The sequence below is a fragment of the Lemur catta genome, chromosome 12 (genome assembly GCF_020740605.2).
Source record: "Lemur catta isolate mLemCat1 chromosome 12, mLemCat1.pri, whole genome shotgun sequence".
Taxonomy (NCBI): Eukaryota; Metazoa; Chordata; class Mammalia; order Primates; family Lemuridae; genus Lemur; species Lemur catta.
In genome coordinates this window covers 41,386,087-41,402,918 of record NC_059139.1, presented here as the reverse complement: position 1 = coordinate 41,402,918, position 16,832 = coordinate 41,386,087, and the positions used below count along the sequence as shown (strand labels likewise).

The 16,832-nt window shown below is 34.3% G+C and overlaps 1 protein-coding gene across 1 annotated transcript in view; it reads left to right on the top strand.

Annotated features, from left to right (window-relative positions):
- The first annotated feature begins 15,428 nt into the window (after positions 1 to 15,428).
- Positions 15,429 to 16,832, top strand: part of ADAMTS6 (ADAM metallopeptidase with thrombospondin type 1 motif 6) — a 263,647-nt gene continuing 262,243 nt past the window's right edge. The window contains exon 1 of the mRNA XM_045566295.1: positions 15,429 to 15,802. Within this exon, the coding sequence (XP_045422251.1) occupies positions 15,706 to 15,802 (97 nt within the window). The 5' untranslated portion in view covers positions 15,429 to 15,705. The remainder of the gene's footprint in view (positions 15,803 to 16,832) is intronic.

Here is a 16,832-nt window from a genome sequence, read left to right as displayed (position 1 = left end):
ATTCTACATTTCATTTGGAACCAAAAAAGAGCACAGATACCCAAAGAAATCATAAGCAACAAGAAAAAATCCGCGCTTGAGCCCAGGAGTTTGAGGTTGCTGTGAGCTAGGCTGATGCTATGGCACTCTAGCTCTGAGGACAGAATGAGACTCTGTCTCAAAAAAAAAAAAAAAAAAAAAAAAAAAAAGAACAAATCTGGAGGCATCACATTAGCAGCCTTCAAATTATTCTACAAAGCTATAGTAACCAAAAGAGCATGGTATTAGTACACAAATAGAGACATAGACCAATGAAATAGAACAGAGAACCCAGATATAAAACCATCTACCTACAACCAAATGATCTTTGACAAAGCAGACAACATACACTGGGATAAGGAAACCCTATTCAATAAATGGTGCTGGGAAAATTTGAGCCACATGCAGAAGAATGAAACAGGACCCCGTCTCTCTCCATTTACAAAAATGAATTCAAGATGGATAAAATATTTAAATGTAAGGCATGAAACCACAAAAATTCTAGAAGAAAATGTAGGAAAAATTCTTTTAGACATCAGCCTAGGCAAAGAATTTATGACTAAGACCCCAAAGGCAAATTCAGCGACAACAAAAATAAATAAATGGGACTTGATTAAATTAAAGTGCTTGTTCACAGCAAAGGAAATAATCAAGAGAGTAAATAGACATTCTAGAGAATGGGGGAAAATAGTCATAATCTATACATTCAATAAAGGGGTAATATCCAGGATCTACAAAGATCTCAAACAAATCAGCAAGAAAAGAAAAACCAGTAAAAAGTTGGCAAAAGACATGAAGAGATTTTCTTCAAAAGAAGATAGACAAATGGCTAACAAACATATGAAAAAATGCTCAACATCACTAATGATCAGGGAAATGCAAATTAAAACCAAATGAGATATCGCCTTACCCCTGTCAGAATGGCCATTAATAAAAAATCTAAAAACAATAGATGCTGATGTGGATGCAAAGTGAAAGGAATGCTTATACACTGTTGGTTGGACTGCAGATTAGTACAACCCCTGTGGAAAATAGTATGGAGATTTCTTTATCCAGCAATCCCACTACTAGGTATCTACCAGGTAGACACCCGTACTCATATGTTTATTGCAGCACAATTCACAATTGCAAAGATATGGAATCAACCTAAGTGCCCATCCACTTATGAGTGGATTAATAAAATGTGGTATATATATACCATGGAGTATTACTCAGCCATTAAAAAGGAATGAATTAATGTCTTTTGCAGCAATTTGGTGGAACTGGATACCATTATCTTAAGTGAATTATCTTAGGAATGAAAAAACAAACAGCACATGTACTGTCTAATAATTTGGAACAAATTGATGGGCATACATGAGCACAGAGAGAGTTAAAAGTCATTGGAAATCAAGAAGAGAGGAGGAGGGGAGGGGTAAAAACCTGTCTAACAGGTACAATGAACACTATTTGGGTGATGGACACACGAATAGCTCTGACTTAAGCATTATAAAAGCTACTCATGCAACAAAAACATTTGTACTCCCTTAATATTTTGGAAAAAAAAAAAAGTCAGTGTGTGACTTAAAGAATAGATTAGTCTGGGAACAATGGCTCACACCCAGCACTTTGGGAACCCAGGAGTTCATGACCAGCCCAGGCAACAGTGAGATCCTGTCTTTATAAAAATAAAAAAATCAGCCAGGCATGGTGGCACACACCTTTAGTCCCAACTACTCAGGAGGCTGAGGAAGAAGAATCACTTGAGCCCAAGAATTCGCGGCTACAGGGAGCAATCCAGCTGCCTGGGTGACAGAGCTATACCCTATTTCTAGGGTATTGCTAAAAAATTTTTTTGGTAAAATATTTCTAGAAAGGAGCATATATAAACAAAGATGAAAAATATGAGAGTTAAGAGATACGGAAGATGGAATAAAAGCATCCGCAATATATTAAATAAGAGTCCTAGATGAGGAGAACAGAGAATGAAAAGAGATGGTGGTGGAGAAATTCATAGACCTAATGAGAAAATTAAATGCTGAGATTCAGGATATACAGGGAATCCCAAACAAGATTTTTAAAAATCCACATCTAGATACATTGTAGGGAAAATTTAGAATGCTAAGAATGGGATTTTAAAAACTGCAAGAAAGAAAAGACATACTGCCTGCAAATTAAACTGGCACCAGATTTAAGAGCCAAAAAGCTAATGGAATTGATATTCTCGAGGTATATGTAGCTACTTTATCATTCAAAGCCAAGGGCAATATAAAAGCATTTTTAGATAAAACCTTTTGAAGTTAGCAACAGACCCTGACTGAAGGAATTTCCAAAGTATAGTAATTGAAAGAAGGAAAATGAACATAGAAGGGAAATATAAGTTTATAAAATGAAATAGTGAATTAAAAATAGCTAACTGTATAATGTACCTAAATAAACACCAACTCTATAAAATAATTATAATACATAATTTGGCATTTCATAGAGTTGTGCTATATGGCTCCTGCATGACCATATACAATAATTTTGGTGGAGGTGGAGTGGAGTGGGAAATATTAAAGTATTTCTAAACTTGTATTGTTCAGTCAGAAATTTGAAATACTGCTAAACTTTAGGGTTCAAGGTAATTATGCTTGTGAAAATTTAATAGCAACCATTAAACGAATAGAAATAGAGTGAACAACTTTTAGGTCAATGGAGGGAATAAGTGAAATTTTAAAAAACCAAAATCCTTCAACCAAAGGAAAAAATGTAAAGAAACAAGAGCAAAAGACATTTTAAAAAGCAGGCCAAATAGCACAAAATAATTTTATAGAAATAAACTCAAATATATCAGTAACCATATAATAATTAAATGTCTTTTAAAAAATGTAAATGTCTGTTAATTACCAATTATGTCTTTAAATTAAAGCAAACTTTGATATGCTGTTTAGAATAGCCATACTTTAAGCATAAAATCACAAGACAGTTTGAAATTTAAAGACTGGAAAAGACATTCCAGGCAACTTCTAGTCAAAGGAAAAGTAATATAGCTATTAATGTGGTATAAAATAAACTTTAAAGAAAAAAAGAGATTTTTATAAGTAAAGAATATTATTATATAATAAGAAAGATCCAATTCACCAGTAAATTATACTAATTCTAAACTTTTTGAAAGCAATATGAAATATTTTAAGCATCAGAATTACAAGTAAAGTTGTTATGTCCACTATCAAAATGGGAGATTTTGACACACTACTCTCAATAATTTCTAGTTCAAGGAAACAAAAATTTCTATAGATAGAGAATTTTAAATCAATTCATAACTTTGATCAAAGGTATATGTATATAGACAGTCCTGTAGCCAATAATGAATGAGCACAAAATTTTATAGCCTATTTGGAACATTTATGAAAGTTGGCCATTTGCTAGATTACTTGCAATTCCCAATAAACCTCAAAAATTAGTATCATACAGATCATATTCTCTGTCTGCAATGCAGTTATAATTGAAATCAATATGAAAAATATGAAAAAATAATTCCCTACTAAATCCATATTTTGGAAATTTAAAAATATACTTCTTAATAGTACATAGGTCAAAGAAGAAATCATAACACAGGAAAAAATACTTAGTATTGAATAATCAGGAAAATATATATGGAAACTTGTGCAATACAGTCAAAACAATATTTCGAGGGGTTATTGCAATAGTGTTAACATTAGAAAAGAGAGAATTTAACATTTAATAAACTAAGTTTTCAATCTAAAAAGTTAGAAAGATAAAAAATAAAAAAGAAGTTATATTAAAGGGAAATGAATGACTTATTAAAGAAAGATAAAGTGGAATTTACAAAGACAAGAGTTATATCTTTGCAATTATTTTTTTAAAAAGTAAACAAATATCCAGTTAAGACTGATCACCAAAAAAAGAGAGAGGACATAAGTAAACAATTCAGGATTCTGGTCTATATAGCCACAGACACAATAGCAATTTTAAGAATTATAATAAAAGAACACTATGAACAACTTTTTGCTAATGTATTTGAAAACTTACCAAAAAATAATTTCCCAGAAAAATACAAGTTAACAGTAACTCAACACACACACACACACACACACACACACACCACACACATACAGTAACTGTGGAAAACGAATTGATAACCAAAATTTTTTCCAAAAGGTACTAAGTCCAGATAGTTACATAAATTCTTTTTCCCAACCTTCAAGAAATACATATATTTATTGAATTATATAGATGTACAATTTAAATAACATTAGATATATATAATTAAATATGTAAAATATTTTAGAAAATATAGAAAAGGTAAATCATTTCTAGGCTAGAGTAGCAAATGATAGTGTAAGGAATTTATAGCCCAATCTTACTTATGAGCACAGATGCAAAATCCAACATAAAATAGTAGGAAAATAATTCCTACCATTTATACACACAGTATAAGGTGCTTACAATTGTAGAATTGCATTTCTTCCTTCTTGGCATTTGTGCTATTGTTGTGAGATCTTTTATTTCTGTAAATTTTATAAACTTCATTCTATATTGTTACCATTCTAATTTAAACAGACTTTTAAAGATATTTATATAATTAAATATATGTATTATGTATTTACCCATATGGTTAATTTTGTTAAAGGTTCCATTCACATTTGAAATAGAAGGATGACATGTCCTGGTTGGCCAGTATAGGCCCAGTTTATACTTGTTTTAGTATCCCAAAAAGGATGATAAATTCTAAGATCACCTTATCTTAAAAAGAATGTGCATTCTGCGCTATGTATAGTAATCTATACAGATAAGTTTTGTTAATTATATTGCTTGAATATTTATAGACTTTTCAATCCTGTTAGCTTATTCTATGACTTTCTGAGAGAGTTGTGTTAAAATCTCCTACTCTGATTTTTGATTCATCTGTTTCTGCCTTCAATGTTGTTAATTTTTGCTTTATAAAATTTTAGACTATGTTTTTATGTTCATAGTTGACTTCTTGTTATATTTTCCTGGCAAACTGAATCCTTAGTTAATACTGTGTCCATTTTTATCTATATTGATACTCTTTTGCCTTAAAGATTACATTTTCAGTATTAATATATCTATAGCAGCTTTGTTTTCCTCTATGACATTTTTTGGATTTTTGTTGAATCATTTAGTTCATTTATATTTATGGTAGGCAGACTTCTAAGACAGTTCCCAGTGATTCCCACCTCTAATATCCAGGACTTTTGTGTTACCCCTTCCCATTGAGTATGAGCTGGAACTTGGGACTTGTTTTTAATGAATAAATACAGCAAAGTCATGGGACAACACTTCTGAGATTAGGTTACAGAAGACTGTGACTTTTGTCTTTCTGGCACTCTCTTGCTCTTTCTCTCTTGCTTACTTTGATGAAGTCAGTTGTCATGGTGTGATCTTGGATATGTAGAGTTCATTACTGCTGAGCTTGGTGTGCTTCTGCCTAATAGCTGGTGAGGAACTAAATATTGCCAACAACTGAGTGAGCTTGGAAGTGAACTTTGCCTCAGGTGAATCTTGAAATGCCTTTGGTCCTAGCCAACACCTTGAGTGCAACCTGTGAGGGACCTCAGCTCAGAGGACCCATCCTAGCTGGGCCCCAATTCCTGACCCACAGAAACTCTGAGATAATAAATGTGTGTTGTTTTAAGTCGCTAAGTTTTAGGGTAATTTGTTATGTAGCAATAAATAACAACTTCAGCCTTTATATAATTATTGATACGTTTGGGGTTGAATCTGCCATCTTATTGTTTGTTATTTGTTTTACTCGTTTTATATTTCCTTTTCTTTTCTCTCTTTTCTTGCCTTTTGAAATGATTAAGCATTGTTTAAAAATATTCCATGTTTTTCTCATGTATTAGCTTTCAAAAAAAAGTCTCTATTCGCAGTTGGGAAATCTAAGTACTGGTATTTGATAACATGAAAGACATTACTGTTTAAGAATAATAGTGGTGTGGTAGTAGTTTTGTTTTTTTTTTAAGTCCTTTTACTTTAGAAATATAGGATAGTATTTAATGGATGAATGAAATGATATCTGAGATTTGCTTCAAAATAATCCAGTGGGGTGGATGGAACAAATAATGGGGAATACAGATGAAAAAATTGATCATGCTTTGACACTTCTTTAAAGTGGATGATGGCTACATTGGGGTTCATTATATTATTTTTGTACTTTTGTATATGTTTGAAATTTTCTGCAACACAATTCAAATGTTCACAACGCAAACTCACATACATAAAGTTACGTTGACACTTCACCATTTCCCATGCTAATACTTTTTCACCATTGCTAAGTCATTTGGAGACAAGGAATCTGTTGGAAATTTTTCATTACTCTGTTTAGACGCAGGATGGCACTCTTTGAATAAGTAATTAGCCAAAGTTCACTCCCACTGAATGAGGTCCTTTCCAATGCGGCTACTTTGTAGGGTAATCTTAGTTGAGGTAAAAACTTTTCAGATAGTTTACATACATGTTTACTGCTCACACCTTTTATTTTTTTTGTGTGCTGGCTGCACCTATCTACTTCCAGTTCTTGAAAAATTAAGGAAGATTAGGGTACAAAACAATTTAAAGTGTGATTTGATGCAAAAACAACTCTATGCCCACTTTTCTTATTTTTGGTGTTTACATTTATTGCTATGAGGTTTAGCTACGTCTTATATTTTATACACATACATCCATATGATTCGTATTTATTTAAAATTATCAGTGCCAACCGCAGGACGTATTTCTACGTTTTTAACGGCATTTAGCCAAATAACGCTGATTAAGGTCAAGATGAGAATACTTTCTCCTTTCAACCCTCGAAAAGAATTGGAGTAACTGTATTCTTGGACGTTCTCAGTCTGATTCATACCTTCTTTTAGCCAACTATTCATAGATTCACCAGAAGAATTACACCTACTACCTCCGGCGTAGGAAGAAAAAAAATCAAATGGGCAATAATGTTAGCAGAAACTTGAAATTTAAGAGCCAGTATTCAGAAAGATCATCCTCACTACCCGCTTCTCTCCGGTCCAATTCCCCTTTTTGGTTCTGGCCATCGGAAATCGACTTGGCATTAACTAAGGACTGGAATTTCAAGGCGTCAGTTTTCCCCTGCCCCCAACCTCGGAAACTCTTAAACAGCTCCCTACCCTGCACTCAACGGTAGAGACAGATAAATGATGCAGCAGATTACACCTCTGAAAGGCAACATTTGTCCTGAGCTATTTTCACATTTTTTTCCTGTTTCCGATTTGTGTGCCAGACTTTGTTTGCTTGCTTAGGACATGGAAAACTTATTGGCTTTCTCCGGGCAAATGAAAGTGAAAGTGCTACATTGTAGCGGTATTTTATCCTTAAAGTCTGGACTGGCAGCTGGTGTGTATGTGGGTAAGGGGGGGGAAGGGTGGAATTGGGAAACCTGAAGAACTGGTTTTGAGGTCTTGTTTGTTTATCTTGAGATCGCAGCAAGGTTCCTGTTTTTTCCTTCCTTTTTGGGGGAGGGGGTCTGACTTCCGATTTATTTTCATTTGAGCAGTCATTGAAGTTTCATTCAATGTACTGACTTAAAAAAAATACACTCCACTTGTAGCTTTTCCCGGTTGCTCTTCAAAACACCATCCAGTCTCACCCTCATCTGGAAATAATGCAAGCTTCTCTCTTCCCCCGCTCCCTCCTCCCCCACCTTTTTTTTTTCTTTTAAAGCCCTACATAACCTGAAGTCGATAATCAGATGGAAAATGTGCTGGTCTTAGTTTACTATAGTTTACTTTCCCTTTTGGTGCTCACCTTACTTGCTGAAGTATATATAAAACACACAGGCGTTTTGTACACACTTAGCTACCGAGTCTTGAAGTCCGCTTGTTCAACTGATCTAAACTTTAAGTTTACTCAGAGGCACTCTTTATGTGCAAATTTTAACTTTTTTGTGTGTGTACTTAAAAAAAATACACGGAGAATGACACTGGAGATTTTAACAGTAATATTAATCCCTCTAAAGTCATTCATCCTTTCCCTCCCCACTTCTTTTTTCCAAGAAACAACTAATAACAAACCAGGCTAGAATTTCTAAAAGAGGTTAGAGTAGGAGGAGGAAAAGAGGCGGAGTGGGATAGGGGAGAGAGGTTAGAGGGGCCAGAATTTCTCTCATTCACTGGGTGGAAAAGTTGACATTGTCTAAGCCCTTCTGAATGGCTGGTAGTTGGTTACCCCGATTGTACCTCTACCTCCCCTCCCCCTCCACGTGACGACCCAGGACACATGCGCACCCGACGCAGCCCAGGCACATCTGCAGACTGACGTCAGTGTGCTCTGCCTCCGAGGAAAAGCTGCCAAAATTTTCTCCTGCTGCAATTCAAGTTGGCTGGGGGCCGGTAGTGAGATCTAGGGCTACTTCAACAAAACTTTGCTGCCCTTCCTGCTCGTCTTGTCTTCTTTTCTCTTGATACCTTTTGATGCTCTGCACATGTTATTTGCATAGCAAAGGCACTAAGCTGTCCTGGAAGAGAGGGCACCACTTCCACCCCCAATAAGTCTTTTTTCCCTTCTTTTCTTTCTTTTTCCCTTTCTTTTTTTTTGGGGGGGGGAGGAGGGAGAGTGAGAGAGGGGGTTTGCAAAGGCAGCATCTCAGAGTGATAGCCTTGATGTATTGAAGGCATCTCTTATTCCGCCAAATCGGAAAGTCAGTTCTAAAGCCCGGGTTAGCCAGACTATAGGGTTTTATTCTGGCTGCAGAATAACTGGCTGGTGTGGCTTTGCAAAGGGGGGCAAAAAAAAAAAAAAAAAGTTAGGAGAGGGAGTACGTGAGTCGTCCAGTGCAATCTCTATTGTTTGAAACTTACTTTTTATCAGAATTTGAAGATGAAAACGGTAAGGAAGACTTAACAATATTCAATGAAACCTTTAAAAAAAAAAAACTTGTGCTTTGCTTGTCTTCCGAATAACGCTTAGAAAACTTTTTTTCTGTGTATCTGTGTGTGTGTGTGTGTGTGTGTGTGTGTGTGTGTTTTCATGGCAATGAGTGAGCTTGACTGAACTCATTTTACAGATAGAAATCTTTTTAACTCCAGACTAGTCGGAGGTTGTAGAATTCTGAGACTTGCAAGTATTTTATGATGCAAAAAAAAAAAAATACGTTTATTATGTGAATATACAGTACATGTTTTGTGAAGTGGACTTGATTATGGTTATTGTAGTCTTTTAACTAAGCACCAAATAGTAATCGGGAAAGTAATAATGATGTGTGTGTTTTAAACTGATTTCCAGTTTTCTTTAAGAAAAGTCTTCTGCATTTTGTAGTTTCATGTCAGTGTCTTAAGTGTTTAGACAAGTGCATATTTTATGCCTGGGCTCAGAGGGTAGCATTAATGTGCTAGCTGTAGCCCTGATGCTCTAGGATATGTTAAGCTCTTAATAGGCTAATCAAAGAGATGGAAGCGTGTGTTTTTTATTTACTTTTGGGCACTTAGGATGTGGTAGACTCATAACCCTCCGGAGCCTTGTTTATCAGGGTATGTCTCTATATACGGTGTTTGGGACCAAAGTTCAGGGATTGGGGAGGGAGAAGCAAGAGTGCTGGAGGGGATATTGGAAAGCCTCTTTCTGATAACGTGGGCTACAGTTCCTGGCTCTGATAATTTCTTTCCTTGTACTAGAGGCAAAGAGAGTGAGAGATTGAGAAAGCGCACTGAGAGGGAACAAGAGAGTGAGTTTCTTACTCTTGTTTTTATTTGAGCTGCCGGTGCAACGCGTTTGGGCCAAATGCCAACTGTCTGGGTCACACGCGTTTTATCCAAATAGATTTAGCGCTGCTGTCTGGAAATGGGCTGCTGAATGTTAACTTTAGGATCAACTCAACCAGGGCAGCTCAGACTGTTACCCTCTGTCTGGGCTAAGTGGAATGGAGGGTGGGGGCAGTGAGGGTGTGCAGAGAGAGGAAAAGGGAAACTGAACTATTGCTTGGAACTTTTAAAAAGACACTGAAGTGTGATTTTCAACATATTTTTTTATGTTCAGATTTTTTGGACTAATTTTTTCTTTTTTCTTTCAATTTTAAGCTTATGTAGACTGAAACTTTTAGATGTGGGAATGACAATTTACAGAATTCATGACAGGAAAAGAAATGTAACAAAATTGGTGTAGTTGAAGGAAATTAAGAAAATTAATTTTGGAGATAATTGTTTTCCTGTGTTTCAGCAAAGTGGTAGTTGCAGTCTGGTTTGTACTAATTTAATGCTTAAATTTAATCATTCGTGTTTTGAATATTTGAAGAATAGTATATGGAGGCAAGTAACTTGATTTCAAACAAATCAAATTTATTCATTTGCCATAAATGGCTGCAAATGAGATCTGTGTAGTGCTATTAATATTTTTGTGATTACCAAGAGGAAAAACTTCTAACTTCAAGAACTGAAATATTGTAATACTTTTCATATCTGGTTCTAATACCTGTAAGATTAATTCCTGCTCTTGTCTGCTCTTACCACTTCCTCTTTATTTCCTTAGCAACCATGAGTAGATACTATCGGTTTAGGATGGGTCTCTATGCCAAATCTTACCCTGTTTGTGACTTTAATAAGAAAACGAAGAGAGTTAACAACATATTTCAAATATTTTGGGGGGGACAGAATGAGATGAATAAGCTCTCTTGGCTCTACAAAAGACATGATTGATGATCAAGCTAATCTCAAGAGAAAAAGGTGTTTCTGTTTTTCAGGAAAAGGTATAATACAGATAACGTATTATTTACCTTGTTATCTGGAAAAAAAGTTTGGGACAATAATTTAGAGCTTGAGTTCTGTAATTGTGTTTTGTATTTTTGCTCCTGGTTCATTTGCTTTTCTTGATAGGTAAGTTTTGAGTAATTTATATGTTTAATTACACCTTTCCATGGAAACCAATCTCACAAAGTTTATCAATGATCTGGAAACCTTATAATTAGAGCCTAGTTGTATCTTTAGCGTAGGTAACTTGTTGAGAGAATAAATGGAAAATGAAATGAGAAGTTAGTTTTCACATATAAAAATTAAATACCTGAAGGGAGCATGGTATTTTTGCTTCTCCCATGGAGACCAAATCAACCTTAGATAAATAACTGAAGTAAGATGGATGAAAGACGTTAAGGATGTTGTACATGTTCTTTAGCTTTATAATAATAGTTCATGAGAGGAAATTATTGCCTTGGCTTCTCCCAGATTATTTGAGTGGGAAGTAAAGATGATAGAGGAAAAAGACAAGTAATACCTTTTAGCCAGGGCAGTCTACTGAGGGAATCAATCTGATCTTTTGCTGCTCAGCTAGTGTAGTTTTGATGCATGGAAGCAGGTAAATGATCCCTTAACTTTACTGGTGCATTTGTGTTAGGGAAAAAAGCATATGCAAAATCAAAGTAAAATGTATGTTTTGGGTCTGTTTTCAAATTTAAAATAGCTATAAGTACAATTATCATGATCTAAGTTCTTTACTCTTTGCTTTAAAAGACAATATAATCTCATTGATTAACTCCATCATCATATCCAACTATTCCACATTTTTTAGGAAAAGAGGAACGTGAAACTATTTTTGAAGGAAGGCGTTTAAAAAGTGATGTTAGATAATGGGTGGGAGGAGGGCTAACATTTATTTAGCCATTAAAATGAAATATGCAGACACTTTTATATCACGTGCTATCTAATTTAGTCTCTCAACAAATCTTTCTAAGGCGAATGTTACTATCATGACTCTATAGATGATGAAACAGATTCAGAGAATATAAATAACTTGGAGTCAGACCAGGACTCAAAGCTGTTGTGCTTTCCACAACAGGGTAGTTTCTGCTATGCAACTTAAAGGGTTAATGCGTTATGATTTCTAGTACAATTGTCTAGTATTTTAATGTTAGCTTGAACTTCGAAAACTATATCTGGAAAAGTCAGAGCCTATACATGTTTGTTTATGGTGTCCAGATTAACCTCCCCAGCAGGTGTCAGGAAGTAGGTTAACCCCTTCACTCTTACTGTGTAGGTGACTAAGACTGGTTAGATACATTAATTGTGTTGATTTTAGTTGTGCTCTAGCCAACTCATTTACTTAGTGTTAAGTGTCTTCACTGAGCACTGGAGGCTTGAGAGAAAGTAGGAAGTGAGCAAGAGAGTGAGAAAGGAGAAAGAAACTGAAATTTATTGCATGTCCATGTACCAAATATGTAGTTAGTGGTGGAAGACTGTAACTCTGGTTTATTTAACTTCAAAGCTCCTGCTCTTTCTGCTATGCACCAATGCCCTTTTTACTGCAAATCCTTAAATCATATGTGAGTCTACTTCTGGCCAAATAGTTCCCTATTACTATTTCTCTCCATGCTACTGGCTTAGTTAATTTGGGCGTTTACAGGACAGTAGGTAAGAGTGAAGGTTACAAAACTGTAACAGTTCCAAAACTGAGAAGAGCAGGAAATTTCTCAAGGGAGAAAAATAGTTGTTCCCTAACCCCAGCCAACTATGTTGTAAATTTGTCATTAGTTTCAAAGGAAAATAGGAGAAAAAAGGATGCTTCAGTACAAATCTGTCACCACTAGGAAATTACCTCAAATATGTTAATAATGTATTCTTCTTTAAAGGAAGATTACAATTTAAAGTATATAAGGGACTTATTTAATGTCAGGCATTATTACTTAAAACACTCCAGTGATTTGAAAACAAAACAATGAGAATGAATGTTGTTCATGAAGCAACTATTTAATATCTCAGTTTTGGAGTGTGGAGACTATATGTAAGTAGGTTGGAAACCAAGATAACTGAATTCTTTTTATTACTGTTATTGAATAATGGTATGACTTAATCTCTTACAGATTTTTACTTGAGAAGGGATTTATAGTGTCTGCTGTCTTGCCTAAACCATTGTATAAGTAATTTTGAGATGAAGCAATTGTTCTATGTAAAGTTTTAAAAACTATTCACATTAACTAATCAATACCATTTATGAATTTGACATTGGTTGTCATCAAGTGCTATTGATTGTTTAAATTGGAGTGCTTTAAACTGAAAGTATGATATAATACAAAGACTTTAGACTTTAGATCCAGATAGCTTCTTGTGTGTAAATCTGGGATCTGCTTTTGTTTTGTTTTGTTTTGTTTTTTATCTATCTGACCTCTATGAGTTTCAGCTTCTTTATTTACAAATTGGCAGCTGTATTAGTTATCAATTACTGCATAACAAGTTACCACAAATTTAGTGACTTAAAACAACACACATTATCTAACAGTTTCTTTGGGTCAGGAGTCCAGGCATGGATTAGCCATGTCCTCTGCTTTAGGGTCTCATGAGACTGCAATCAAAGAGTTGGCAATGATTATGTCTCTGCAGAAGGCTTGACTGGGGAAGAATCTGCTTCTAAGTTTACATGTTAGTAAGCAGGATTCAGTTTCTTGCATACTGTTGAAATGAGAGCCTGAGTTCCTTGTTGGTAACATCTGGAGGCTGTTCTCAGTTCCTTGCTATGCCTGCCTCTTCATATGACAGCTTGCTTCATCTAAACCAATGAGGGAAAGAGTTGGCTAGCAAGATGGAAGTCAGAATATTTTGGAATCTAATCATAGAAGTAACATCCCCTCAATGTTAAAGTATTCTGTTGGTTAGAATCAAGTTATCTGAGGGGAGGGTATTACATAAGTGCATGGATATGAGGTAGCAGAATTATTGGCGTCATCAGAGTCTGCCACAGGGGCAATAATACTTCACCAGTGTTGTGGAGATGACAAGAAATAATATATATTTAAAGTTCTTTATTTTCAGTCTGACCTTAAACTACCTTTCTGGATGTTACCTGTTAGTCTTTTGCACAGGAACCAAATGCGCTGTTACTATTACTACTAATACTATTTACTGTTTCCTGTTTTTTTTTTCATGGAGTTTGTGGAACACATTTCTTCTCTTTGTAATGATTACCTCCAACAATTTGACTTGTGAAATTCATCTTCCAGGACTTATCTCAAATGCTACTTTTTTCATAGACATTCCTTGATCCATCCTTCTCTGACCCAGAAGTCATCTCCCTCATCTGATCTCCTGTATCACCTTTCCATATTTTTATTATGGCATTTGTCTGCCTTGAATTTTGCCTTATTTAAATTATGAGCTCCCTAAACGCAAGGATTATGTCTTAATCTTTTCTGTATCCCTTAATTCTTTTCTATATTCTTATGTTGTAGCATCATCTTTTAAACATAGTAAGTCAATATTTGTTGATTAATGAATTAGTTTTTCCAAGGTTTAGCAGTTTAATAACTTTTAAAGACAGAGGAATTTTAAATGGTTGTGGTTGTTTTATATGTTGTAATAACCAATATTTCTAGCACCATAGGGAATGAAGTGTTCCACGTAAGTTAATTTTCCAGTTAACTACAAATATTCTTATTTATTTATTTATTTACTTATTTATTTTGAGACAGAGTCTCACTCTGTTGCCCATGCTGGAGTGCAATAGCACCAAATACTCTTTTATATGCCTAAAGTGATTTTATTTTGATAATTATTCATTCATTTACTCATCTATTTTTTAGACCAATAAATATGTAGTAAGCATTTATTATATGATAATTTCATATATTAGAGATTTGGGATGAAAATCTTTCTAATATTTTTTGTGTACTTCTCTAACTTAATAGTAATTTATCTTATTGAAAGTATTTAATTTTTATTTCAGATTCAGGCATAGTATGAATGTCAGATATTGAGCTATGACACAGTTATACATACAATAGGAACTATTAAACTATATAAAAACCGTTTGCCTCTACCCAAAATTATATTACTTTAGGGTTCTAAAACTACAAACTGTTTTTTTTTTTTTTTGGTCACTGTTTTGCTATATTATTGGCTAGTTTTTAGTTCCTTAGTTATTTTCTTCTAATCTTCTGTATGCTGGAAAATCAGGTAGCCAATATGCTATTGTTCTGTATAAAGTATGAAGACACAGACTCCTGGTGAGGTTGTTAGCTGAAAGTAAAGTACATGACATAGGACTTGAAATCTGCTGTGATACCTGAAATGAGGTTTTAAAAATTTCTTTTCTTTTCAGTTACATTCTAGGGAGTTGAAGTTACCTCACATGAGTTGCTTTATAAGTCATATAAGATTTCCAGATAAAGTCAAGTGTAATAAGAAGTATATTTTGGTATTTTAGAAGTTTAATTTGATATAGACAAAAATGAGTTCTCTTAAAAATTTAAAAGAATTATGATTTCACTGCAGATTCCTTCTTTGATTATTAAGTAGCTAACATGCTGCTAACATCTCTTAAGTCTGTATTTAGATTATAAAGAACAACAATGGTCTAACTGAACTATATTAAGTTATTTTGTAGTTGTGTCTTTTGGCAAGCATTCAGTGATAAATAGTAGATCTGTCCATTTAGGATATTTTTCAGTTAACTCAAATTTGTTTTTGTTTTTCTAGGTTAAAAATGGCCATACTATAATAACTAATTAGTCTAATGCTTTGCTTATGAAAATTTTTTCCATCATTATTTTTTCATTTTGGATTGAGAAAATGAATCCAGATATAGAAGAAAGTACAGGATGTTGGAAAAAAGTTCCTGTTAAACAGTGAAACATCTAATAGCTAATTTGCAAGAAGTTATAAAGAAATAAAATTGTTATGCTTCGATTTTGGTATGGTATCGACTCTATAACACATAGGTAGCCCTCCAAAAAAACATCCAGTTTTCTAAATTATGGAAATTTTGTGGAAGACGTTGACCTGGATATTGAGCCTCATCATGGCTTCATCGGAATTTCATAGTGACCACAGGCTTTCATACAGTTCTCAAGGTAGGATTTCTGCTTTTGAAACTGACAAGAAATATTGCTATTAATCGGACAAGAAAAGATTCTAAGTAGTTAGTGTGAACACTTTCTTTGGGATATGTAGTGATAGGAATGGAGGCCTACTGTGTCAATTCAGTGCTGGTTTCATAAATGTTAAAGGCTCTAAGGGTCTGTTTAACATTGTCCTACTAGTATTTAACATCCAGTGGATTTTAAAGTTAGCCAGTCTTTCTTGGAAAATGGTAGACCCCAGGCCCTCTTCTTCTTCTGAGTACTAAACTTTAGTAGGCTCATTCATTGCTAGGGTTTAATGGCAAGACCACGTAAAAGAGTGAGAATTGTAAGAAGTTCAACTTTTCAAATTCTAATTCTTATACTTTTAATCTATAGAATTGAACTTTATATCATAGAAATGATCTTAACAAAGAAGGTCCCAGGAGTAAATGTCATTTTGTTTTCCATGGACCAGTTTAATCCTTATGGAATTATTAAAAGGCATACCTTTTGGATTTTGCTCCCATGAGTGCACAGTAACACATTTTTTTTGGTGCTGATGAGCCAGATTTTCAAGACTATTATAGATTGATGTATATGTCTAGAAGTCCATGTGCAAGAAGTGTGGCTCTCAAAGTAGATCAGTGAAGCCATGACATTTAGTATTAACTCTTGTTTATAAGAAGTGAAATAAATAATATCTTTTAATTTATTTCCATTAGGTTATGGTTTCATGGGAGTTTATATTTGTGGGTAAACTCCATGTACAGGCAATGAGGCAATAGGCAGACATTTGGTTTCCCTTAGTGCCAAACCTAGCTAAAGGAAGGTATGGCTAAGAAAGTAGATGGGTAATATTTAGTACATCTAAGTGAGGAAAATATGTTTAATAGTCGTTTGAATTTTTAGTCAATTTTCTATTTTTAACAGTTTTATTGAGATATACACATACCCTTAAAGTATATAATTCAGTGGTATTTAGTATTTTCAGTGTTGTATAACCATCACCATAATCAATTTTGGAACATTTTCATCACTC